General features: G+C 46.5%; 1 protein-coding gene across 4 annotated transcripts in view; it reads right to left on the bottom strand.

The window, feature by feature from the left end:
- LIMA1 (LIM domain and actin binding 1) overlaps positions 1-27361 on the bottom strand; it is a 513666-nt gene that overhangs the window by 330740 nt on the left and 155565 nt on the right. For 3 of the 4 annotated variants that reach the window (XM_069653458.1, XM_069653459.1, XM_069653460.1), the window contains one exon: positions 10870-11280. The exons of the other annotated variant lie outside the window; for it this stretch is intronic. In XM_069653458.1, coding sequence (XP_069509559.1) covers positions 10870-11280 — 411 coding nt within the window. The remainder of the gene's footprint in view (positions 1-10869; positions 11281-27361) is intronic. 4 annotated transcript variants of the gene reach the window in all.

Raw genomic sequence — 27361 nt, 5'->3', positions numbered from 1 at the left:
CTTATGAGGGTGGAGGGCTTAATGCCCCTAATCTAGCTTTATATTACCTAGCAGCTCAGACACTATACTACGTATTAGTCGATGGATGATACTAAGCTGCCCAATTTCCTCCTGGAGAAAGTGCGGGTCGGCCCAGTCCTGTTATTGTCACTATTAGCAGACTGGGCATACCAACCTGAACACCCATTGGACCCAGTGGGAGCAAACTTGTGGGCTTGGTCTGCAGTTAGTGTTTGACAGGAAGCTTACACTTTGGAGGATGACAACACTAGCTCCCTCTACTGACAAGGTCATTGAAAAGGCTTGGAGTGCATTGGGCATCCTTGTAGTTGGGGACTTGTATGTTGATGGCCGCTTTGTGAATTGATGCGACCTGAAAATAGCCATAGGGAATAACCTGCTGCAAGTACTACACTATCTCCAAATGCTGACGGCATTTAAATTGAAATGGCCAACGTTCCCGGAGAACCCCAACCTCACATTTGCCCGGCATACATACTAGGTTCGGCGCCTGGTAAAAAGTCTTTCCACATTGTGCAAGCTGGCGCAATCCATGGACACACGTTCATTTAGGAATATCAGAACCAATTGGAGCACAGACCACCAAGTAGATTTTACAGATGCAGTGGAAGGCTGTATGCAGGTTGACGAAGAGGGTGTTTACATTTGAGATACAGGCTTGTTCATTTTAGGACGTTGAACAGGCTACATTACTCCCCATCCAGACTACGATTGTTTCAGACTGATAGGGTGAAGGGATGTACCATATCCAACACTGCGAATGCCACTTTATTACACATGCTACTGTCCTTCTCAAAGTTAAATGAATACTGGCAATCAATTAATGACACGATAAAGGACATATTGGGTGAGCAGTTGAACCTGTCCGCTCGGGAATGTATTTTGGGCTACACGGACAAGATGGCAACTGTTAAACGCAGGTTTCTTAATCTGGGGTCACACTAGCTAAAAGGACGATGCTGATGAGGTGGTCTAGGAAAACCCTGGTCACGCGTGAAATGTGGTTGCAAGAGGCTATATGGGCAAATTATAACAAGGAACTGTATTTCACTCTGCTACCGGGCAGCAGCCACCCTAAGGACATTTTGGTCGAATTTTGTGCATATCTCCCAAGGAACATGGCACCGGCGTGAGTTACTTTGGGTCCTCTGTTAGTGTATCTTCATTGTGAGAACCAGTGCCTGCAGGCCAATCTGATCGCTATGGTATGGATTGTGGTGCACTTTCATTGTTTACTGTATTATGATATTGTCCAACAAATGACTGTATGCTGTGTCTTGATTCATTTTCACCAAGTGTTTATAAATAAAACTTCAGGTGCCAGGAAGCAGAAAACTGGCCTTCAGCACCGTGCGTGCACAGCTGGCTCAACACAGCATCATTGTACTGCAGCACCGTCGGCTTGGGGCTCAAACCTGGTGATCAAGGCAGCAGTGTTGAGTTGGGGACAAGTCTCTGCAGATATCAGGTGTAGAGACTTTAGAGCTTTGATGTTGAGCAGAACTCAAATGCAGGCATGTAGGCATCTAGCTCTGAGATTACACCCGCACATAACACTACGCATGAGCACCTCCTGCTGGGACCTTCGACTATGCTCCAGGGCCATGAACTACAAAGCAAAAGTACTGGACATTTCTAAACCACACCTCCAAAGCCCACCCAAGCCACAGGCCCCCACACCACCTGCCCCCCCACCCCCAGGGCCTTAAACCTCTAACAAGCCCTCACAGCCAACAACCCACAGGCAGAAACCTGCTACAACATCCACCAGCCATGCTGCCACAAACACATTTAAATTGCGCCCTCAACGCCCAATCCATCCCTGCTCATGCAGCAGACCTACACGATTTAATCACTACCCACAACCTAGACATGTGCTGTGACTGAGAATTGGCTCCAGAAAGCATCTGGCCCAGCTCTGGCAATAGCACTCCCCTTACGCTATACCATATTCCACCAGGACCACCCTCTCACTAAGGAGGCAGAGTGCACTCCTAGCCAAAGACTATTGCCATCCGAAAAATTGACCACTCAAACTCCTGCAACTACGATCTTCTATCCCTAAAAATGACCACATCACACAACTGCACCATCACATTTCACATTGTACATCGCCCACCCGGCACTCTAACTGACTTCCACTCTTCCATCACGCACCTTGTCTCAGATAATCTTAAAACATCCTCCAAGGTCATCCTAGCAGGCGATCTAAACATACGGCTTCACGACCCTAGAGACACCTAAAGACACCCAAGCCAAAAACCTGGCAAAAGCTTTAGAAACACTAGGCTTCTCACATTCCATCACCAACCCCACCCACAACAAGGGCCGCACCATCAACTGGTTAGCCCACCACAACTGTGCCCTTGATGTCACAACCAACCTCCCTCTTCCATTGACAGACCTATCCAGTCGGCCTCCACTAGAAGTGCACGCCTCCTCACCAGGGAAAATTAGCCCCCTACCTCAAAGTACCAGCCCTTGAGACACCGTTCTCCAAAGGTCCCGAGGCTTTGGCTCTCTCCCTCAACACCATTCTATCTGAAGCCCTTGGTGCCATTGCACCACTAACGGTCCGCAAAGCCAAACGCGCCAACAACTGGTTTACTCCTGAACTCTCCGCACCAAAAAGCACACAGCCCTATCTAAATGGCAAACCAGACAACTTGCCTTAGACAAACTTGAGTTTAACAAACTATGAATATAAAAAAGCTATTGTCCTCGCCAAAGCTAACTCATTTAGCAACAGAATAGATCATGCCAAGTCCAACTGTATAGACATTTTCTACATTTATTAATTGGATTTGTAAAGCATGCTACAGCCCAAAGGCATTGAGGCGCTGTTGCATGAGATTGTCTTGGTTACAAGCAAGAAGGCTTAGCTCAGGGTTACATGAACGTGCAGCCCAACAACAGGAATTTCTTATGATACATACACAGGTGGTTAAAGAGGAAAGCATAGCTCATAGTTACAATTCACGTTTAACCTAACAGCGAATAAAGTAGAATAAATGCATAGGTGGTTAGAAATGTAGAGTAACATACCGTCATAGTCAGGGTTTCATCACAGATGGTAATAACGTGCAGCCTGAATGGGTGCCAGTGGTTCAGAAGCGACAATAGTAGTACCGCTTATATAAATTGCATCGTTTATTACTTTGCGGAAGGCTATTTGCGAATCAATCCTCCTAAGGTGGAGGGGGTAGTGTTCTCCAATGGGTCGCGGCCATGGTAGGAAAGCTAGTACCTCCTGCGCGTACTCTCCGGGTCTTAGGAGTGGCGACTCGGTTGGTGTAGGCCGATCGGTCTGGCTGAGATTGGCTTGGCTATTCTTTGAACCAGGTAGCGAGGTGCCAGGTTATGTACGCATTTATGCATAAGAGTAAGAGTTTTAAAGATGATCCGCTCTTTATCGGGGAGCCAGCGAACCTGCTTCCTGGTGGCAAAGATGTGGTCCCTCTTGGAAAAACCGGTGGCAGCCCTGAGGGCATTGTTTTGTACCGTTTGTAGGAACTTCTGGCAAAATATCTCCAAAGAGGGCATTGCTGTAGTCCAATCGAGATCCAATTATTGCTCTTGCAATGGTGAGGCAGTTCTGTTCCGACAGAAAGGGTCTGGCTGCATTGAGCTAGAGCATCTTTAGAGAGCCAGAAACTTCTGCCCCTTACACCCCCAAGCTATCCTAAAGAATGAAGCATGGTGCGCCGACATACAAGCAGCCATGCTCCAAAAGCTTGACACTGCAGAACAAAAATCAGAGCAAATCAACTTAACCCAATCCTCTTCAATACGACCCAATCATCCACTCCCAACCAGCATACTACCGACAACTCTCTTCTCGTTCAGAGACGCCAACGAGACTGAAGTCACTGCTATCATGAACATCAAACCAGACATGTGCAAATGGGACATCTGCCCAGCATCCCTTATCAAGGCATGCGCAGACCTGCTCACACCGTTCATCACAGTGCTCATCAACACCGCCTGCTCAAGATTTTGGACAAAGCAGCATACCTGGAAGTCCAGGAATTCTTAGAATCAAAGAACATTCTAGACACCCGGCAATCCGGTTTCCGTGCTGGTCACGGCACTGAAACGGCCCTACTGGACCTTAAAAATCAAATTGACAATACCAGAGACTCCGGCAAACCTGCCCTTCTCCTTGATCCATTGGCAACATTTGACCTTGTGGATCACAATCTACTTTGTCAACATCCCTCATCCTCAGCCTTCTCTCCGAATGCCATCACCTAGATTGCCTCCTTCCTTGAAGAAGAGCCATGCGTGTCTTCTCAGATCTAGCAGCTGCAAATCCAGACACCATCCTCTTCGGAGTACGGCAAGGCTCATGCCCATCGCCCACGTTGTATAATATTTTCACCATCTCCCTTTTCAACCTACTTTACTCCCTCAGCATCATGTACAAGAATTATGCCGACGATACTCAAATCCTCATTCCTCTCGCCGGCAACTATGAGAATGACTACAATACCCTTAACTCCATCTACGCCACCATCCACACATGGATGGCTGAAAACTGGCTATGTCTGAACAGGGACAAGACTGAACTACTACTGCTAGCCCCCCACTGACTCATGCATCATCCTTGATGCTAAATACTAATCATTCATCATCGACATCACCATCCCAGTCTCCCAGTCAGTCAAAACACTGAGTCTACTTTGACACCAACTTAACCATGTCCAGATCAATAAGCACAATTGCTACCTCTGCAGCCTATTATTCCAAACTCCTCAAGGTTACCAGACCATTCTTATCCACCAACAACTGTATCAATTACGCAAGCCGTCATAGGCTCAAGGCAGACTATTGTAATGTACTCTATACAGGCACCTGAGCAAAAAACCTGGACAAAATTACAAACCATTCAGAATAACGCACTCCTCGCAGCACTGGGCATCTCCAAAAGGGAACACATCTCTGCAGCTAGACAACAAGCACATTGGCTGCCTATCCACCAGCGCATCATGTTCAAGACACTCGCTATCATGCATAAATGCATCCACCACAGCGCACCTCCTTACCTATCCCACAGAGTCCTCCTGCCTCCAGCTGCAAGACCCGCTAGAACACCATATGCCAACCTACTGCCAGTCCCAAGAATTAAATGTGCAAGAGGCGGTGGAGCTAGCTTCCCGTTCATTGGCTCTAAACACTGGAACTCATTGCCTCATTCCATCAGAAGTGAACCCTCTCATCTCGCCTTCCGCAAGGCCATCAAAACCAGACTGTCTAAAACTGTACTCTGTGTGACCACAGCTCAAATGTAACTCTGCTGCCTCCTATACAGGTTTTTAACAATGCAACCAAGCCTGCACACTGTAATGAGAGAACCTCTCACTCTTATCTGGCCAATGAAAGGAGATTGTAACCAAGCCACTCACCTAAAGAACTGTAAACAAGACATGTTTTTTGCAGGCTAATGTAACCAAGCCGCCGACTTGTGTGATGCAAATAAAGCATTCCTGTAACAGCGCCTAGATGCCCGTGCACTGCACGAGCGCTTTATGAATGCAAATAAAATAAATTACTCTGGCGGTTAACTGTTCAGCAGCTTTGATAGCGTTGAAAGTGCACAAACCAGAATTTGTGTGGTTTGGAGATGCAGGGAGAGCCATGGGTCACTTTGTTGGTACTGTGGTTGCTGGGAGTCCCAACCAAGAGTCTCCAGGAAAAGCAGAGTCCTGCATTCCACTCTAGGGCGCTCAACTTGTACATACAGGGGATCCTTCCCCCTCCAGTGAACAGGAGCCTAGTTCCAATGCAGCCAGTTTAGACGCTTTGGTCCAACAGCAGTAGCCCCGCTGTTCCCGGTGGAGGTTAGGGGAGAGCACTCTCCTCTGCATTGGATGGCTTTGGTCTTCACTTCCCAGGCAGAGGACGTTGGGATAGACTGTATCCCAAACAGAGGTACAGGTTAATTCTTCTAGTCTTTGTGGAAGTTGAGTAATCAAAAAAGGAGGGGCTGCCCGCACCTTTTAAAGGTAAGATGTCAGAATTCGTACAAAGCAAACTTGCTGTAAAGGATCCAATCTACGTGGTTTGGAGTACCTTGCCTGCAGGAAATGAAGTACACAAGAAAAGGAAGAGCGTCCCAAAATAAATCAAGATGGTGGGACCATTCTCATGGCCTACCTCTTCCTTCAGGCTTCTTTAGCACCGCCCTTTGCCACGTCAAAGGGACTCCAGAAGTCAGCACCCTAGTGTGCGAGTGGATTTATTAGGTCAGTGCTACATCTTACGCACAGGTTCCCAGGAAAACTCCTGGGGGAAGTTTATATGCCCTGGGAGTAGGGGTGGGTGGTGGGAGGGGCATAGAGGAGTTGCTCTTCCTGCAGGAAAATCAAAGGTGCAACATCCTGGTTATTGTTCCATATGGCTGTAGTGGAGACCGACAACACACCAATACATATCAGTCCTGTCATAGCTGCAGTCTTGCTGACAGGGTAGACACTAGTGTAATATTAAATCGCTGAGTAGTATAATCACAGTCACAATCCCCAAACTAGTCGGGGCCTATAAAGATGTACAATTAAGGCATACATTATTATAATTTTGATCGGAGGTGAAGACTATTAAACAAAACACCACTGCTGCAGGGAACTGTGTACCCGCAGCTGTCAGGGATGCTCATGTGACCTTCGAAGCTGCTCTGTACCACAGCAGATCTGGAGCTGTAAATGTCAGGAGAATGGTTAAAGCAAAGGCACACATGCGCACTATAATGTTGGCTTGGAGCATTTATGAGAACAACGGTTCAATTAACAGACCTCCCTTTCCGAAACCGAATTACCGGCATCATGTTACGTTAATAAAATGTTTTTAAAAAGCTTGGGCTATTCTGCCTCCACAGACAGATGGCGTTCGGTCACATGGGTCAAAAGAAGCTCAGACCATAACCTATCGGGAAAAGAAAGATTCGCCTACACACAACTTGCCAATGGATCTCGAACGATGGAATCTAAAAGAGGATCGTTCCGAGAGTCAACCAACAATGAAAAGGTTACGTGAGTGGTGAGGGACAGGATACTGCTGTAATGCTTACCTCTGCCATGACCAGTTCCAAATGACTAAATACAAATCCTACAGATAAGTACCATGAGCCTCTTGAAAATCTGAAAATAAAGTTGTGGAAAAGAAACCAATTGTAATTTGATCAGCTTCAAACAGGTCTGTCAAGTATAAATTCAAACGTGTGACCTGCCGGTTGCAAACAGACCGATTACACAGTTATTAATGCAACCCTACAGTGGTTGCATTAATAACATCGGCCAGCTGACTGAAATTTGAACCTGTGCAGCTGCAGATCAGAACGCTGCTGCAGGCTGAGCTACCTCGTGGTAATGAAAAGGGGCACGCCTCTTTAAAGGAGTAGGTGTAGAGGTTTTTGTACGACCGTATACAGAATCATTCTGCACCAAGTACTACATCCACAAAGACACTGATTTTCTTTGTGGCGTTGTGGTGGCTAAAAAAAAAGAAAAGGGGCGGGGAGATGTACCCGTATTAGAGGGAAGGGAAGAAAAAAAAATACAAAAAAAAATGACGCACAGGTCCCGAGGCACGCTCATAAATCACTGGATTATGTAACTCATTTCATTGCTCAGGAATTCTTAGAAGGCGGGGTTTAAGGAGGGCCTCAAGCGAGGTCAGGTTTCAATAGCAAGGCTAAAGGAACTTTGGGCCCAAGCTGATTTGCAAGTCAAAGCTAGCCTGCAAGTCTTTTTGCTGCTGCTGGAATAACCTTTTGTTTATATAGTTGAAGAGGAAAGAATGCTCCGGTTTCTGCAGAGGAGGGCTGGCCTATGTGAGCATATTAGGGCCCGTGCATTGCCTCTGTCCCGCTATGCTTGATAGACCAGTCCGAGGTGTGTACTTTATATGAAGCACTGTCCAGGTTGGCAGTTCCCTTCCTCAATACGGAGCCTAGTGTAACCGTAGGGGTCTCTGCGTGGGAAGGGACCCACATGCCAAACGGCATTCTTTCTACTTTTTCCCCCCTCCTCACTTGCTCCCATCCACTCAAAATGGTATAACTTGGACAAACGTTGTTCCAAGAAGCAAACTGACATGGGTCAACTTCAGCAAGAACACAGGTTATGTCGTGGTACATGCAGGGGATGCTGCTAAACAAGCTGTCTCTAGCACCAATGACCAGAAAGTTCCTTCTTGGAAGAGGTAAGGAGTTCACCGACCCCTTGCTAGGTATGCAAGAAGAGCGAAGGACGAGATTATAGAGCATGAGTGACATAGGCATTAGATCACCAGAATCAGCCCTTGGTAACGAGGCCTACTGGACATATCCACCAGTGACCGGTAGTGGACAGCCTTAATGTACGACAAGCATCCATTCCATTCACTTTAATAATTCAATTTCTGCCCCAGCGGGGTAGCCTCCCCAATTCGACAGTGTTGCCCAAACTGACACGCACAGAAAACCAACGTGTTGGAAAAACCACAGTGCATTACGTTGCAGACAAACTGGTACAAATGGCTACACTTGTATATCGGCTAAGAAAGTGCAACTGTTCAACATAGGATCGTCAAGCAAGGCCGACCATATCCCATGTTATAGACAAACTAGCTCAGTCACACGAACAAAACTGAGAACAGCACACGAATATAGACAAACAAGTGCTATAAGGACCCATAGCATGGCCAAACAAGCACTCCCCTACTGTACCTAAGAAATGGGTTGCCATTCCCTGCACCCACAAAGTCTATAGCTAACAAAGCAGAACAGTTGGCTAAATTAAATTTAAAAAATACACTGAAACATGGCAAACATCAATGGAGCAGTAAAGCACTTGATAGATTAACAAGGCATATATCTACCCAAACAATAGGCAGGAGAAAAAAACGGGAACAGCCCCACATCCAACTATTAAACAAACAATGCCTGCCACATCAAGACCAAGCAAGCATGGCGTCCACAAAGTCACAAACGAGCTCTACAGACAGATACATTGCAGTCCAAGTCACAACACCCGAGCAAGTTAGTGTGATGTTTGAGACAGCTCTCACCCTGCCTTCCAACATACTAAGGACTCTGAAATGGGTAACTGGGTCCTCAAATCTGAAGCAGCCCTTGCTCGGAACCAAAAGTTGTTTCCTCCAGTTCCAATGTGCTCATAGCTTCTAGTAATTTCAGGAGTCCGACTGAACTTTCCCTAATCAGCCAACTCCCACATCCTTGTTATACAGGGTGAGAAAGTGAAATGCGACTGTAAGAGGCCAGTGGCAGGGGTGCACGAGGACACCAGATTGTTTTGCCTTTTAAAGCATTTTTTCACGTGTTGCTATAACTTCTAAACCTTTGCGATAAACCTTAATGCTAGCCAGGCTCTGGTTTGCCACATGTGCTTTCAAGATTGTCCCCGACAGTTTTGAATTATGTTCTTAATGGCAACCATTAACTCACTACAAGATGGTGTCAAAAACTACTTTCCTCTCATCACGTGCACCCTTTGCATTCCTTCCTACTACCCTCTTCTCCCCGACTGACTAATTGCTGAAATCGGCAAGTGCCTTGCAACACACACACAAAGCCCCTATACACAGCCAACATTACCATATGACGTCAAGCAAGCTATGACTGAGCTTTCCCCTTTAGCCCCAGCACAGTCCTCACACATCAGCACCTAACTAGACCGAAAGCTCTGTAGTGCATCCAATCTTGGGCACTATCCTTTGAATAAAATATTCCCAGGTATTGCTGCCAATCCCATAGAAGCAGAACGGCACTCGATCTCCGATACTTCCGCCTTGCACTCTTCAACACAACAGGTTTCGCATCTGCCTCTCCCAACATGCCCTGGTGGAAGGCTCATCTGACACCACAAGTCACAGCCTAGGGCATGCAGGGGAAGGAGGGGGGTGGGGGGTGCATGGGTCGAGGAAGCTGTACAGACGTATTGCTTCATTACCAGCGTTTTCATAAACTAACAGTGCAAGAACGCACTCGGAGGATCAGTCAGCTCACACATTGGGAGGAGAGGGGGGGGGGGCAAGCAGACAGTGGAAAATATTATTGAAAGGTTCAGGTCGACCACGTCAGAACTAAGGAGGCCAGGAGAAAGAAAGGGCAAACAGCTGCATATCCACGAGCAGCTGAGAGAAAGGGGGGGGGCACGACACAGGCAGACAGGTGCAGATACTAAAACTCTACGGAAGAAGCACAGGCAGACAGACCAGGCCTGGGGCTAGGGAAGGGCGAGTGCAAGCAGTCAGTTGCAGATAGCATACCAGCTCGAGCACAGAAGGGAGGAAACTGCGAGACCGTAGCAGATAACAGACGAGCACAGAACAAGAAAGGAAATGGCATGCCCAGAGCAGCACCGCATATATGGCTCCCTAGCATCCAATACGGACAAGAGGAAACTGCTTTTAGGTTTGCGGGGCCCCAGCGCCAATTCAGAAAGGGATGGAAAGAAAACTCTGGCGGGAGTAAAGCACGCCCCAAGTCACGGATCTTGTCAAGAGAAGGGCGGTTAGGGTAGGACGTGGCGAGCACAGAAGGAAAGGGCTGTAACGAGTGGCGAGCTTTGGTCTAAACAATCCGGAACATTGTTTCAGAGACATCCCTGAACGAGGCTCGGGTAGGTAGGAGGAAGGCATCTATACATTCTGGCTTGTGGCCCAGATGGACAATGCAGGGAAACCAGGCAAACAGCTGCGAATCCGGTAATCCGTTTGGACTTGACAGGAACCCAAAACGTGCGAGGAACCCCTTCCCCCAACACATACACTCTGCAGCGAGCACATGTAACACCCCCCGCCTCCGCCCACCCTCCCCCCTCCCCACCCCCCATCGCGCTCCTTCCTTACCTTGGGATGAGCAGTTTCTCCCTTTTCAAACATCATCTTGAGGTTGGTCAGGGGCACGTTATACTTTTCGATCTTAGTGGCAGGTTCGGCGCGATCGTCGTGGGGCGGGCTCCCGGCTTCTTCCACCCCATTCATCAAGTGGTCCTCCATGCTCGGATAAGAAAAGTGTCCTTGAGCTGGAGAAGTCAGCCCGGAAGCGGGGCCGACAGTCGTTCTCGGGACCAAGCTTACCAAAGGAGCGTGGTTGTTCTCGCCGACAGCCCCCGGGCTGCTGACCCTCGGGCGAACTTCGGAGGGGGCAACGAGGGAGGCTTCCTTCGGAGATTGTGCTCGCACCACCGGATTCTCCCACCGCTTCTTCAACAGGCTCAAGGTCCCCCTTCTAAAGTTTGGTGGGACGTTTTCAGTGTTCTAAAAAGCACAAAGAAGGTAATTACAGTTATTAAGGAAGACACGAAAGCAGCGCAACACCTCCCTGCCTGCGCTATGGGGAAGGGAAGTGGCAGGCGAAAGGGAGCTGCTCAGTCAGGAAGTCTGCCGGCAGCTGGGAATACTTCTGAACCCTGCCACATGTAGCACGCATCCACCTCTTAGGGCAGAAGGAGGAAAAAAACAGGAAGTGGGACATAGGAGATCCTTATAAGGCGAACAGGGGGCGGAGGGGTTTCGGGGACTACCCATCAGCTATGACAAAGGGTCTTGTTTTGTGAAAGACAAAGAACTCACACAAAGCAGAGCACTTACTGGGAGCCTCAAATAATGGACTGCTCTCTGCTCTGTTCATATAGACACATGACTGTGGGACACTGCGTCTTTCAGAATGTAGCTCATCCCACAGCTGAAGGGATGGCTCTTTTTGTCTCGTCTTCCTGCTTAATGAGCAATTAGGAAAGCCGCTTGTCTGCAGAAAGCAAAGTTCAGCGCAGACCGAGTGTGCTGGGTAAAGCATTCGGTGGTCACTGGAGAGCAACAGATGTACATTACAAACACTGGTGGGAGTGGAGAAAAGGAACTATTAGTACTCTGGCTGCATCCAAACCAGAAGGGATCAGGGCCAGGGGACAGAGTGGAATGACGGGGCTTGACGCTTGGTTCGATATCTTCATTGGCACGTGTTGCCTTGTTACTCGACAAGACATTGCCCAGAATAAAAACAATTAAAAAAACTGCACCAGGTTCGTCCCTGACAGAAACGTAAAAACAAATATTTGATCCATCTGTACATGTTAATTAAAGAAGTACTAATTGACACATCTCTTTAGAGCATGTTCATATCTGAATCATCATTTACACTAACACAAGTTAAACATTGTTTTGCCATTGAATAAGAACTGGACAGTCTCAATGAGTAGACATGTAACTTTCCTAAACAATAGTAAAGGAGGTCAATCCAGGTTTGACACTCCAATTAACGTTTTAAATGAGTACTTCTCATTTTCTCCCAATTAGTCTTACATATTCTCTCTTCCCCTCCCCACACAGACACGCACACAATTCAATACTTAGTGCAAGACAGTATACGTATATTAAACTCAATTACTGCAGTTGGATGACGGTTGGGACCAACAAAGTGTATGAACTGAAATCAAGCATTGGAAAAGAAACCAGTGTTGACTTTTGTGTAGGTATGGGATAATCGTTTGACAAGCACTGCCATAACTACACTACCTGGCCAAAAGATTTCAACAGCTGGAAAATGGTGCGATTTCCTAGACATAGGAGTGGTGGGGGTAGAGAGAAGCTGTTACTACACACCTGCACCATAGGGGTCAAGTGTAGCCCGCTACATAGGACACAAAGCGAAGGCCCCAAATGTCAATGGTTTTACATTTTAGAAAAACAGTTTGTATTCATCTACCCATGGTTTACTTGTATGCAAATTCATTCAATTGTATTGATTCTTGCTTATTGAGTAATTAATTTTAAACAACGGTCTCAAAAGACTGATGGGTAAAGAAGAAAGCTTCCAGTACAATATCTCTTACTTGAACATTCTTCAAAATTGAGGGGAGCTGGGAGCCATTTAGCTCCTGCTTCTCGCATAGTAGAGCCTGGTTAGCTTGAAACCAACAGCTACCAGGAGCTACTTTTGGCTTAGGGCCAACAGGTGCTTTACAAACATGTAAATGTGAAATTAACTGAATATTTGAGAATGTTAATAAGGAAGTATTAAAACACATCTAATACACATATAAACAATGGTTCATACAAAATGGACACAAAGTTAGAAAGAGCATCTCTGGTAGCTCCTGGTTCCCGTGCGGTAGCTCCTGCCTATAGGGTAATAGGAGCCGATTTTAGCTCTTGCTCATCGAATCTCAATTTCAAACCCGGCTGAAGGTCAATAATATGAATAGGTGCCGGGGGCCAACACATGTTTCACTGAAATAGAGCTTCCTCAGACCCATATTGTTTGTGATTCGTTTTGATCAATGTTGCATCAAATGTTGACACATGATCATACATACACAAATAGAACAATGAGCCTCATTACGAGGCTGGCGGTAGCCGTGCCTGTGCTACAGGCACGGCTGCCGCGGGTATTTTATTTTTTCCGGCACCCAGAAATAGGCAATTACTGGGTGATTACGGCCTTGCCGGACCTGGTATTTGCCCATTCCTGGGCGCCGGGAAATATTCTTCCCCATTCCCAATGGGAATGAGGAAGCCAGATGCACCGGCACCGTTATGAACAGTGCTGGTGCATCCGACATGCTTTGCTCGTGGTTGCCGCTCTGCCAGTTAGGTCCGACCTGGTGGGCAGAAAGGCACCCGCAAGCACAACTCGTAGTTTGCCGGTCCGGGAACTACAGTACCGGCAAGCATACCAGTACCGTCGTTCCCAGAACGGCAAACTTATAAAGAGGCCCAATGTCTGTATTCTTCTGCATGCGATTTGTGCACGGACTGCCTCCAGTGTTCGCAGTCCTTGGGTTAACTGTTTAATCTTGTTGGTGAACTGTTTGGTTGAATCACAAATTGCGGAGACCACTAGGGAGTGCGAAAAAAGATGGCCACCCGAGTTCGAAGCTCCCAGTTAAGACGCTGAAAAGGGGACATTGCTGCGCCCACACACACTGTGCTTTGTGCCCCCAATTGCTGCAGTACTATTTTGATGACCTGGAACGGCCGGTGGGCCCTTTTACAGGGATACATTAGGACGCAGGAGATATGGGGAGACACTAAGTTGTGCCTTGGAGGGCCGTCGCAGACCCTTTGTAGCGGGCCAACACCTGTCGCGCCATATACAGAGTACGGCAGTGAGCCGACACCCACCAGGTGCAGAATTGGTGGGATGTGGAGTGCCAAGCACACCGCCGCAGGTGGCAGAAGCCGGAGAAGGGACATGGGGAGGCGTTCCAAGCGCCAGTGAGAGCAGCCGTGGTGTGAGGAAAGGACCCTCTGGGTGGCGGTGCTGAGGCAGTGACGACCTGCAGGTCGGTGACAAGTTTGCTCAGGGAGGCTCGGTATGGGATCCCTGGGCCTTTAGGGGAGATTGGCTGTGTGAAGAGTAGGCCCATAGATATTGTATTGGCAGAGCAATCCACAGCAGCAGGACACCACTACTCACTCCTTCACTGATTTTGAATGGAGTGGAGGAGGAGCAGGATGGTTGTTGGGAAGGCGGGAGGAGCAGGTTCAGCAGGGGAAGCCTGGCTCTCAGGTGAGGGTACAGGTTGGATACTGGGATCTTGCCAGACCTGTGGGCTCAACGCCTGGGCACCCACCCCCTGGTGTAGCAATACTCTGCTGGAAGCACATTTTGGGAATTGACAGAGCAGGATACCCGTGGTCTGTACCTTGCTGGTGCATCCTTCTTGGGGATTGCAGAGACACAGCATGGAGGGGGCCTTGAAGCCTTACAATCGGATATTAATAGTTTGCTCTCTGAGATAAAAGCCCTTCAGGCTGAGGTACACTCTATGGTCGCGCTCAGAGAAAGAGTGGAGAAGGTGGAAGGAAGAGTGGAGGCCTTAAAAAAGTAAACATCTCTCCACAGCGATCCTTGAGACTCCGGGTTAAGGAATTGGAATTCAGAGAAAAATTAAACACAAGATTGAGGATGTGGAAAACGGCGAGCGGAGCAACAGACTCTGGGGTCTCCCTCAGGGCACTGGGAAAACAAAAGATTTGGAGAGGAAGGTGGAGGCCAGGTTTAAAGCCAAGCTAGATGCAGAGGACTTGAGAACCTTTGTGTTTTCTAGAATACATCAAGGGGCAGGTGCTTGTGATGGGCCACGATCAGCGGTGGTTAAATGTCACTACTTTAAGGACAAAGGAGAACCTGCAAAAGGTGCGTGCAGTGTTCACCTTTGCCTGGGAGGGGGGAGGGAGGGCTCGTACCAGGACCTGTCGACCAATACTTTAGAGCAATGGCGCAAGTACAAACCGTTGTTGTCATGGTTGCAATCGGAAAGGATTAGGCATTGATGGAGATATCCATTTGCGCCATCTTTTGTAGTGAGGGAGCTGGGGAACAGTATGATAGCAGGGATGTGGAACAGTTACTGCAAGCACTGATAAACGTCCATGTGGAAGACCAGCCACAGATGAGGGAGAAATTCAAGCAGGCCCTTGCCCAGCCCTCAGGGTGAAATAAATTGACTGGGGCCTGGAAATTCAAGAAAACCAACCTTCTGTCGCCAAAGTCATTGATTGGGCTGATTCTCATGTAGGAGGTGGATGATATGATGTGCTGGTGACTCTGGGATTGATCCGCTGCGGGGGAATTTAATATACCTATGGTGGAGTGTGTGGGGCAGTGATGTGTTAATGTTTTTCTATCTGGAAACGTTCTGGGGTTACAGTCTCATACTCCTTAGTGGCCCGGTTTAGTTTGGGTGTCTCAATGGTTCTAGGACTGTGTCGCCACTGTACTAGTTTGTTGATTTAAGTTGGGGTAACAGGAATCCCAGTATGGGTTGAGGGAGAGTGTATGGGGTGGGTTTCTTTTTCTAGGTCTAAGTGTTTGCGTGAATGGATCACGACAGCTGCACAGCATTTGGTATACGCTGCTCGATTTGACCATTCTAGACCATGGATGAGATTAGGGTAGCATTGAACGTAAAGGAACTGAATACACCTCATAAACAGTCCCTGCTGCTCAGAGTTTAAGAGGCGCTCTGCGTTTGTACAGGAAACATTTTAAACAGGGGGAGGAATTTTCGACTGCTGGGAAAACTTTCTGGGCCTCTGAAGGGGTGCGAAAGGGAGGAGGGGGGAGTTGATATTCTACTTTACTAAATCTTTGAACAGGGACTCAATGGTCGGATGTTGCTGGCCCGAAAGGCTTATAGGGGGAAGATCATGTAACTTTGGCCATTCTCTATGCCCCCAACAAGGGCCAGTTGCCTTTTCTGGAGTCAGGATCATGGGGCGAAAGGGAGTCCGGAAGGGATGGATCAAGAACCATGTGGCCCTCTCAGACCTTATTGAAGGGCAAGGATGGGTGGATATTTGGAGGAGTACGCGCAATACACCTGGGGGTCACATTTTATTTTCCTCCGCATTACTCATACTAGGATTTCCAAGGAATGCCTGGAGGTCAGTGACTGCCGTATTTGTGGAAACGACAGCATGGTTGGACCACATGTTCCTCGCAGTGCTCTTGGAATAAAAAAAAAAACGCTAGGATCAATTTCGCTGGCGCTGGAATGACTCAAGGTTTAAAGAAAGGGTGGTTAGGTAATTTATGGCAAAGGAGATGGAGTGTTTCTTTGCAGTGAACGACACAGGGGAAGTCAATGGGAGGTGTGTGGGAAGCTGCAAAGTCTACGTTTAGGGAGCTCATTATCCCCGATGGGGCAGCAAATAAAAGAAAGAGGTCTCATGGAATGCAAGTTAAAAAAGGAAATGGATTCCCTTAAAGCCAGGTTGACACAACCGAGGGAGGACACGGTTGAGATTTCGATGACTTTAAGGGAGAAGAGCCGAGGTCTTGAATGATATTAAAGATGAGGGATATTCCGCTGTCATTACGGTCATCCCGAAGGAAGGGAAAGATTTGATGCAATGGTTGGCTTATAGACCAACCTTGCCATTTAATGTAGACATTACCATTTTCACTCTGGTACTTTTGTCACAACTAGATGTCTCCCCAAGTTGGTCCATCCACGCAAAGCTGGTTTTGTGCATTATAGACAAGGTTCTTAGAATTTAAGACATTGGATCTTCCAGAGAGGTACATTCAGAAGGGGCTTTGGTATGGTCTCTTAATGCCAAAAAGGCTTTTAATCGGGTTGACTAGTCATTCCTGAAGGCAGAACTAAAAAGGGCTAGATTGAGGAATAAGTGGATGGGATGGGAGGTACACTCGATCCTGTATGCAAATATGTCGGTTAATGACAAGGAAGCGAGGCCCTTCACTCTTCATAGAGGCACCAGACAGGGAGGTCCTCTGTCACAGCTGCTCTATGCCCGGGTGCCGTGGGCAGTGCGTTTTACGAGGCAATGGGTCCATAAAAAGGCATTGATATCAATGGGTCGCCCTATAGTGTTGGCGGATGATGCGTTGCTGTATGTGATGGACCCGAGGTGCTCACTACCCCATCTTTTGCAGGCGTATGGCAGGTTATCAGGGTTCAAGAGAAATCAATAACTTTTCAGATTAGAGCGTTGTGCAATTCAGAGAGACTATATACGAGACGTGCCCTTTGTATTGAGGGTGAAGGGATCTTAGATATCTAGCAATGCATATTCGAAAACAGCTGGAGGATATATTTCAAGTCAGCTACTTACCCATACCCGATAAGATACGGACAGATGGACACAGAAAGGTGGAAGAAGATGCCACTCATGGATGGCCTGATTGGATGCTTCTCCACAAATTAGAGTTCCTCTAACCAAATGATGCCGTGCCGGCCGGCTTTAGACTAGCGTACCTGGCGGCTAAGCTCCACATATCTGGTGGCACAAGCTCCTCGCGCAGCAAATCGTCCAACCGGCTTGAATCACAACTCGGCCGCAAAGAGGTCACGCAAACAATCCTTCACTTGTTATGCAGCCACCCTCTGGAACCATCCCGGTGTCGGCTCGGACTCCCTCCCGCCGCCCGCAAATTATCCATTTTAGCAAATCTCTCAAAACATGGCTCTTTCAACTTCACCATACCAAGGACTAATTCCAGTGGACGCACATACCGACGCACACAGACCCCTCAGTACTGTGCTTCTCTTAAAAGATGCCAGCCCAAATGCCAGCTACCGACACTCTAAAGCGTGGACTCTGCTCAAGAGCAGTGAATCGCTGGATAAACAAAAAAAAAACGCTAAAGCGGGCTTCATTAATTTAATTGCATAATACAAATTTGCAGAGTAAATCACCAGGACAGCATGTAGTCTTCACAGAAATAGCTGAAGCCATAAGAAAAATCGGTGTCCAGTCAAAGTTACGAATACAAAGTTTCGAAATGCAATATGTGCGAAACAAAAGGATTGAAAAAAAAAATGTGAATGCCTTTTAATGTTTTATTTTTTGGAGGTTTCGTATAGGAAAAATTAGTGGCATTTCCCCCCCAAAAATTTCTTTACAGAAAAAAACCGGCATTAGAATATTTTTTTTTTTTTAGATCCTTTTGGTTCGAAAGTATTACATTAGATCCTTTTCTATTCTAAACCTCGACTATAAACCGAAAAATCATTGTAGCTTTATTTTCCACTTACTAAATGGAAAACTACAAGTTCGGTACAAGGCAGCGTTCGGCTGTCAGAATTGTACCAAAGTATCAACTGAAAAGGATACAATACTCAAAAGGATACAGGAGGTAGGGTCTTCCGGATCCCTGTTCACCCGACTTGATAGTCGTGAAGTCAACAAAGACCTTCCAAATGATACAACCCTCTGGCTGATAAAACAGGCAGAGCGATGGATCACTGGAAAGGGCGTGGGTAAGGTATAGTAATCCAGCCTAGGACAAATTAAAGTATCATGAATAACTGCTCCAACCTGAGTATGATGAATTAGATAATGACAGGAATGATCACACTGACCTGTATCTCTGGGTAGAACAATCCAGAAGTCTCTTGATGGATTTGAAATGAAGAACAAAACGACAGGGAAGGGTAAATTAGTAAGGGAGACTTATCCCGAACGGAACGAGGCTCACGCTAGATACGGGTTGAATTCACCACAGGATAGCGTCCAAAGTTCAGTTCAAAGTCACTTCCAATGATCCTTGAAAGGCTTCCTTCCCATTTTAGGGATCAATCCTTCTGTTAATTCCACAGATGCAGGAGTTAGAAGAAAATAGCGTATGAAGACAACGTGCGCGTGTGGATTTACACGCGGGCAGGATTCGCGCAGCCTGGGCCAGCCGCGTGTGAAGACAACGTGCGCGTGTGGATTTACACGCGGGCAGGATTCGCGCAGCCTTGGCCAGCCGCACTTGAAGATGAAGAGCGCGTGTGGATTTTACACGCGGGCAGGATTCACGCAGCCTTGGCCAGCCGCGTGTGAAGACAACGTGCGCGTGTGGATTTACACGCGGGCAGGATTCGCGCAGCCTTGGCCAGCCGCACTTGAAGACGAAGAGCGCGTGCGGATTTTACACGCGGGCAGGGTTCGCGCAGCCTGGGCCAGCCGCGTGTGAAGACAATCGTGCGCGTGTGGATTTACACGCGGGCAGGATTCGCGCAGCCTTGGCCAGCCGCACTTGAAGACGAAGAGCGCGTGTGGATTTTACACGCGAGCAGGATTCACGCAGCCTTGGCCAGCCGCGTGTGAAGACAAAGAGCGCGTGTGGAATTACACGCGGGCAGGATTCACGCAGCCTTGGCCAGCCGCAATTGAAGACAGAGAACGCGTGTGCATTATCACGCGAAGGGATAGATCCAGGAATCAGCGTGTGGCGGAACACACGCAATCGAAGGCCCAAAAGTAGCTGTAGGATTATGCCAGGAAGTAGATCAGAGGTTCAGCTACACAACGCCAATAGAGACGATCAGAAGCAGCGAGTGAAGTTTCTACGCTGCTTAAATACGTGATACCGTAGTTCACGTGACGAAGCAAAAGTCACGTGAAGTTAGCGACGTGAAAAGTGTAAATGTCGTTTTCCCGGTAACGTATCGAATAGCCTCCATTTGGAGTAGAACGGTCTCGCTGTCCTACGAGCGTAGCGACCAGCATGCATGACATCGGCAGGAGAGTTGGCAGTCTACGGCGGGAGATGGCATCAGGACGAAACCACAAGGAAGAAGGTAGACTTCTCCGCAGCCAGAGGCATTGTGTGGAAGAAAACGGACTGGAACATCATAGTCCGTTGAAACAAGCGCCTTCCGGTGGGAGTGCCTTGAAAAGAGCCAAGACCTCTATAGAATACCTTTCCCCCATCTGATCGACCTGACCAACGACCCCCCCCCCACCCCAGGCTCCCCCTCTGCCCCAAGATCCGACTCAACGATCTGTATATGCCTTGCATACTGCAAACCTTAACTCTGGCAGTCAAGCGTGTCAGCCATGGCCGAGCAGGAGTCTGGCCGTGGAGAGATCGAGGAAGGGGGAGGAGAGGTGATTGGTGGCTCCGTGGACTTTGGTGCGGGAGGGGCTCAGGTGGTCTCAGATTCTCATGGGATGGACACAGAGCTACGGCAGCAATGTGAACCTGCACCCCAGCAACACCAATGCACGAACTTGGGGGTGGTGGGAGGCAAATCTGATAAATCAAAACAACCCCCCCAAACAAACGAAGAGCGGGTTCAAACCCCAAAAGGGCCAATTGATCGGAAAGCTCTAGGGACACCTGTACTGGAATCAGAAGCGGAATGACCTAGTGGTAACAATTTGACAATTGAAATTGACAATCACCCAAAGCCAGACTCTGAAAATCTTCAAAGGCCGCCTTTGCGGGTTAACACAAATACTTCTCAAAATGAAGAAAGATTGGGGCCGCCACAGACCCACATGGAAGCATGAAACGTGACAGACTATTTTGGGCCCCGACAATGAACTGGAGCAAATGAAAGAAGGGGATAACCCGTTAACTCTACTAACCTGGATGAACAACATGGTAACAAAAAACAACAGTCTAAAACCAAAGCCATCACCCAGAAGAAAACAAAATCAAAGGAAAAGAAGACCGTAAAACTGATGAATGGCTCGACGCAACCTTTGACACTTTCAAAGAAAAAGGGGGCTCTTGAGAAATTAAATGACAAGAGAAAATAAAACGAAAATACATAAACTCATTGACTAAAATTGGTATACCAAACCAATCTATTTTTTCACAATTATTCTAAAAAAAGTGTCATGAAAAGAACTCCTCTGGGCGAGTTGTCGGATGCCGAAATTCTGCTAGGGGCGGACATAACCCCAGGGATACAGCTTCCAGGGATACAGCTTCCAGGGCACCAAGTGTTCTTGTGGGCTCCAAGTGTTCTTGTGGGCTCCAAGTGTTCTTGTGGGCTGGCCTGTCATCAGAAGCAAATAAGCATCCTGGGCAGGATCCTTGCCTTCAGAATGAAAATACAGATCTCCAAAAACCGGGTGCGCCATTACCTTGCCTGGATGGTGGCAACAAGCTGATGCAACAATTCCAGTGGTGGGAGTCCACAACTCCAAAAGTGACAATTTGAACATAGCTCGGCTGAAGGTTAGAGTCCTTGAGTCTCTACCTGAATCCCAAGTCGTGGTTCCAGACGGGGGAAACAACCCACTTAACAGCTGGTAGGCAGACCCGAACATGCACAAGGCACAGCCCTGGAAGCAATTACGGAAATTGCCAACTCTCGCACCTGTCTAAATAGTATCCAAGCGCAGAGAACAACTTAAAGGCTGCAAGTCCTTTTTGCGGCACATCGCCAACACAGGTATCTCATAACAAGAATTTACCATCGGCTACTGAATTAAATGTAAGCCTAAAGGGTTTCGACAACATGGAACTGGGACAGATTCCATTTCTTTCATCAGTAAGAAGGCGATCATCATCAAGATTTGCGGAAATTTGACAAAAGAATACTCCTGCAAAAAAAACAGACTTGATGGCAATTATACATTGAAGGATCATACCTCTTTGCTGGCTATGATGTACACCAAGATGACTTTTCTGGAGGGATTCATCAGTGCTGCACCTAAAATCAGGAGAGTCACTGGGACGTAGCCCTCTTAAAAAGTTGATTACAAGTACTCTCATAGGATCAAAGCACGGAAACAACAAAATTGGAAACATCAAACTACAGTTCCCAAACATCTCCGCTGAAAGGAGGGCAAAAGGATGTACTAAGGACTCTCAATAGACCATTGGTAGAAGACGACGCCCCAAGAAATAAAGGACAAACCGAGTCGGAAAAAAAAATATCACTGCTAACCGAAGTCAAAAACAACTTTGCCAAGCTGAGAGCCAGGTCCAAGATAAAAGCAAAGGAATGCAGAGACAGCCAAGACCTCCAAGCAGCAGGAGTCAACAAAGAAATCCTTGAATGGTTGCGTTGTCTTGGAATTGCACACGGCAATTGAAAAAAAAGTCTCTTCAAGAATTACAGCCCCTAAAATGTCAAACCTCTTTAAACTTTATGGAAGATCTGTACCCAGTGTTTTCTCAACCACTGGGCAGGAACCCTTTAGAGAGAAGGCGGGTAATATTTGAAGAACCTCAGTTAGAGGTAAACATAGGGTCCGAAGAAGAGACCGATGAGGAAGCAGCCCTTTCTGCGCTAGCTCAAAGGGTGTCTTCAAAACGTTCCACTCAAGAACAGACACCTAGAGCTGAAGCCCTTAATCCCCTAAATCCACCGATAAGTAAGCATATTGTGATTGTTGATTCAGGAGAAAACGGACTTGATGGATCTATCACAATACTCTATAGAGGAGGTAGACAGAAATGGTAGCCCCAACGGTCAATCACCTCCTTTTATGTTGCTGGCTGTCAGACGAAAAAAAAAAAAATATCGAAACTGATCGAAGGGGGCTTGCTGACTCTAAGAAATGACACGGAACTCCGCTTCAGAGAGAACTAATAAACATGCATTCAAGAAAGCAGGATAAAATAAGAAGAACTCACTCTTGAGAAAAGTTGATATAGTAACATGGGATAAAAGGATATAGAAGGGCAAATAAAATTTGAGACACACCCAAGCCCCTAGAAAGTCAGACGAGAGAGAAAAAACTAAAAGATGAGCCACTTATAAGGACAAGATAAAAAGCAACAGACACTTTCATCTTGAAATAGGAAACTCTGATGGAACAATTCTGAATAGGAAAAACGTTATGACCCTATTTCATTGTATACCCACTTTAAGAGCAATCAATATGGACGATATCAAAATTGTTTAATTCGGAGTGAGCGGAAAACTAGATATTGTCTACCTTCATATTCCTTCCCCAATTGTGAGGGTGATGATATCACAGGCTGCTGAAAGTTTCCCAATTCTGGTTAATGAATTATCCAACTATCGAGACGCCAACAGGAAGTCAGAGGAAAAACCCAGAGATAGATCTAGGGAGTTAAAATCGGGTGAACTGTCAAGGAAACAAATAAAAACCTGAATGGGAGAAAGATACCTAGCCAACAAAGAATATGAAACTCGTGAAACCTGCCAAAATGAAAAGCCTGTGGAACCAAACCTCAATAAGGAGGCAGGCGGGGTAGGTTAAGCACAAGCACCAAAGAAAAATAAAAAAAAAAGACAAAATTTTGAAAAATCTCATCTTTAACGTCACATCAGTATGCCTAAACCAGCAGGGCACGTTGTCCAGGCCCATACAAGCATCAAGAGGAGTCAAGCAGGGGTGCCCTCTGGCTCCCACCTTGTTTAACGCATACCTATGGGACTTCAAGGACTCTGAGAATTTAGTCACATCATACCTCACCTAAAATGGGAGGAGAGGTGATTTCTCGTCTGCTCTATGCAGACAATTTAATCCTATTAGGCCAAACACGCATAGCTCTACAAAGACAGCTGGACAATTTGAGCCTGCATATTGAAAAGAACAATTTAGAAATCATCACAACTAAAACAAAGGTAATGTCTCTCCAAAGAAACACTAGACCAAATATCAACTTTATTTGGCACCTGGAGGGCGTGAAACTCCAGACGGTCTCTGAATCCAAATATCTCAGTCATCATGAGTAATGATCCAACTGAACTAAAGATGCAAGAAAAGATGCAACAAAATCTGTCGGACAAAGTCAAGAAGTTGACCTCTCAAGCTAAGGCTATTGAGAGGAAATTCTGTCGGTTCTCAATGAAGGCAATTTTTCAATACTATCGGGCAAAATTGATAGCATCATTAACATACGGGGCTGAGACTTACTTAAACTTACCAGAAGGCCTGTGGCTGAAACTGGAAAGTTATTTCTGGAGAGAGCTATTAAACTTACCATCTTCTACCCCAATGGCTCTAATAAGAAGGGAACTATGCATTGGATCTTTGCAAACGATTGTCGAGAGGAATAGACTGATGCTCTTTAGAAAGGTGATTGTACCAGACCGTTCACCTATTTTCAATATTATACATAAAGAAACCTTTGACTCAAACTCCAAAGCATTAAAGGTTTGGCGAGAGAGAATCACTTTAACTTTGGAGGAAATAGGATCCTCAGAAGCTGAACGAATAATCCAACAAAAGTGGCCACGAAACTGGAAACCTTGGATTGGATAAAGACACAAGACCTAGCTGGGTCATATAAGTTGGCAGCTCACATAACATCAGTAAGTAGAAAACTAAATGACAAGGCAATATTTGAAGATTTCCCAGAATAAACAATATCGACAAATGTATGAGAGCATACCTCAATATTCTGACAACGAATGAAATAAGGGCAATTAGTGGTACATCAAACACAAACGGATGTAGATTCTGCGAGACATCTAAGGAAACCTTGAGACATCTCCTTTTGAACTGCAAAGGCCTCACGAAGGAAAGAACTATCCACATGATCCATCTATTCAAAGACCATCAGCTCCTATGAAGAAGAGGTCTGGTGGAATAGTTTAATGGAGGGTGAAAGGACAAGCGAAACCATTGCAGTGACTCCATTTCTGCACCACATCGATCTCGCTAAACCATCAACTGAGGATGGTGTAGCTAGAACTACGAATCACTGGGCCAATGGCTGATGGATCACTCTAAGGAGCCCCCGCTTGTCTTTTGGGCTTTTCCTCACCTTGTTTGTTAATGCCCTTTTTTCTGACTCTTATTCTCAGTACACTTACCAGATATCTTTTTTGTTATGTGGAATACCGGGATAGACTATTGTGTTATTCTTCTTTTCATTTTTTCATATGTACCAGACCATTATGAGACGAATTTGGAATTTAGACAGAAATTGTAAAAAAAAGTGTGAACATTTTAAAATCAATAAAAAAAGGAAAAAAAAAAAAGAACTACGAGTCCAGTAATGCAAATCAAGGAATCTGAAAAATCTATTTACCACTATTCTTTCCGCGCTTTAAGACACGCAATTGTGCAATAAACACAGATAGGCATGGAGGTTATTTGTCACAAACTTCCAGCTCGTCCTTATGAATGTTAACATTTGACCAACTACATGAAAGCAAACATTTTCTGCATGTCAAGCTGCTAGAAAAGAATATAAACCAATCTTTAAAAGGGTGCTTTATTGCATTAATCACTTTGGCTGCCAGATATTTGCTAGGTAACTGGTGCTACAAGGGGGTCTTTCAGTTGAAAATGTCCAATCATGCCTAAGCAAGGCTCTTCTGACAAAATAAATGTTTTAGCAAGATCGTTAAGGTGTTGGCTACAAAGCCCTGGACGCTGTGCGTTTCTGCCTGGGCTTGGCCCCGACTTGGGAAACAGACAGTGCTTGATCGAAAGTAAATGTGTCCAGGCCACTATTCATAAGCCTTTCATCTACAAGGTACGCACTCTAAAAAACAAATGAACTAGTGATTATAGCATACCAATGATTCAAATTACACTGCCACCTGCGATTACTTCCCCAGCGTGAGGGTTTCGCTGTATAAGTAAGTCTTTCAAGTCTGTGTGCGCCCCTCCAGCCACACCACTGTCTTCTTACTTTACTAGCACCCTCTCTCTGTTGGTTTCTCTCCCGCCTATATTTTATGCATCTACCCTAGCCAGCAATAGTTCTGTTTTGCCGGGGGGAGTGGTTTCCCACGTGTGTACCCTCCTTGTCGATCTCTCCCATAGTAAGTGTTTGGGTATGTCTGCAGAGGCGTAGACAGGGTAGGGCCTGAGCGGGCAAGTCCCACCCAAAACCTGTAAATGCCCACTCAGTAGCACTTTGTGGGCATTTACAGATATTAATGTCACTGCCGCGGGCCCAACTACATTAGCTTCAGGCCCAACTTGTTAGACAATCCTGGCTACACCTCTGTATGTCCTCTAATGCACCTCATCTGTGCACACCTCTGCGCGTCCCTGCCTGTGCACACCGCCGCGCGTCCCTGCTCGCACCACATCTCTTGCCCACCGCCGCACATCTGGCCATATACACGTGTCTACAGCTATACATATCTTTTGGTCTGCATGTGCCACATGCCTGCATGCCCATTGTGTGCATTTGGTGCAGGGGGGGCGCATGCACAAATGAAGCCTTTACTCATGTGTGCATGTGGCCGTTTATCCATCCCAGATGCAGATTTGTCACTCAAACATGCATGACACATTTGTGCACCTGCGCAGGTTCATCACGTGTGCTTACAAAAGGTGTCTGTATGGGACTACGCTTCAAACTATCTGCATCATTCTTTGTACAAATCAGTCACTGGGACTCAGTGCGCCAAAATGGCCTACATACGGGAAAACAAAACACGGCACTGCTCGAGCAATGTTGCCACACAGCACAATGTTTTTGCTCAAAGATGGCTCCAAGTGTACAGCGCAAGTTTGAAAAAACAATTCCATAAAATTTCAGTCTAACGATAATCAGCGCCGACTTAGCATAATGTTTCTGAACAGAACACTGCAGGTTCTGCACCCTCGGACCCAAGATTTTGCACAAACCAACCAAACACGCGCAAGTTTTTTGTGCGTTTTCGTTTATTAAACATCTTTTCACAAATTGATATAAAACGAATCTTAAGAACATTGATAACATGAAGGTACATCTCATAACAGTACAGACTGTCACAGTCACTGTCACATCTGCAAAAAATAAAAGCCGATCTTAATTTATCTGTTATAACCCAAGCATTCATGAATCTTTCATCTTTTAATCTTTGAAAAACCTTTGCCTAATATACTTCCTGTGATTTGGTAAAAAGACCATAGTCTTGGTTTTGGACTTGTTTATAGTAAGGCCAACGACTTTGCACGTCCTCAAAAAGCACGAAAGGTATTGCTGAAGAACCTGGGGCATGGTAGCAATCAGGACTGAGTCATCCGCAAAAAAACAGGGCCGGGAACCTGGTTGAGCCAGCTTAGGGCAGTCCTGATACCCACTTAATAGCGCATCTATGATCTCCTGAATGTAGATGTTAAATAGTAGTGGGGCCAGGACACATCCTTGCACGGCATCCAAACCGATTCAAAAGAAGGTTGTCTGTTCACCTCCCGGACCGTATCGAACACA

Source organism: Ambystoma mexicanum, chromosome 3q, assembly GCF_040938575.1.
Source record: "Ambystoma mexicanum isolate Mex_15411 chromosome 3q, UKY_AmexF1_1, whole genome shotgun sequence".
Lineage (NCBI taxonomy): Eukaryota > Metazoa > Chordata > Amphibia > Caudata > Ambystomatidae > Ambystoma > Ambystoma mexicanum.
This window is presented reverse-complemented; position numbering and strand designations above follow the sequence as displayed.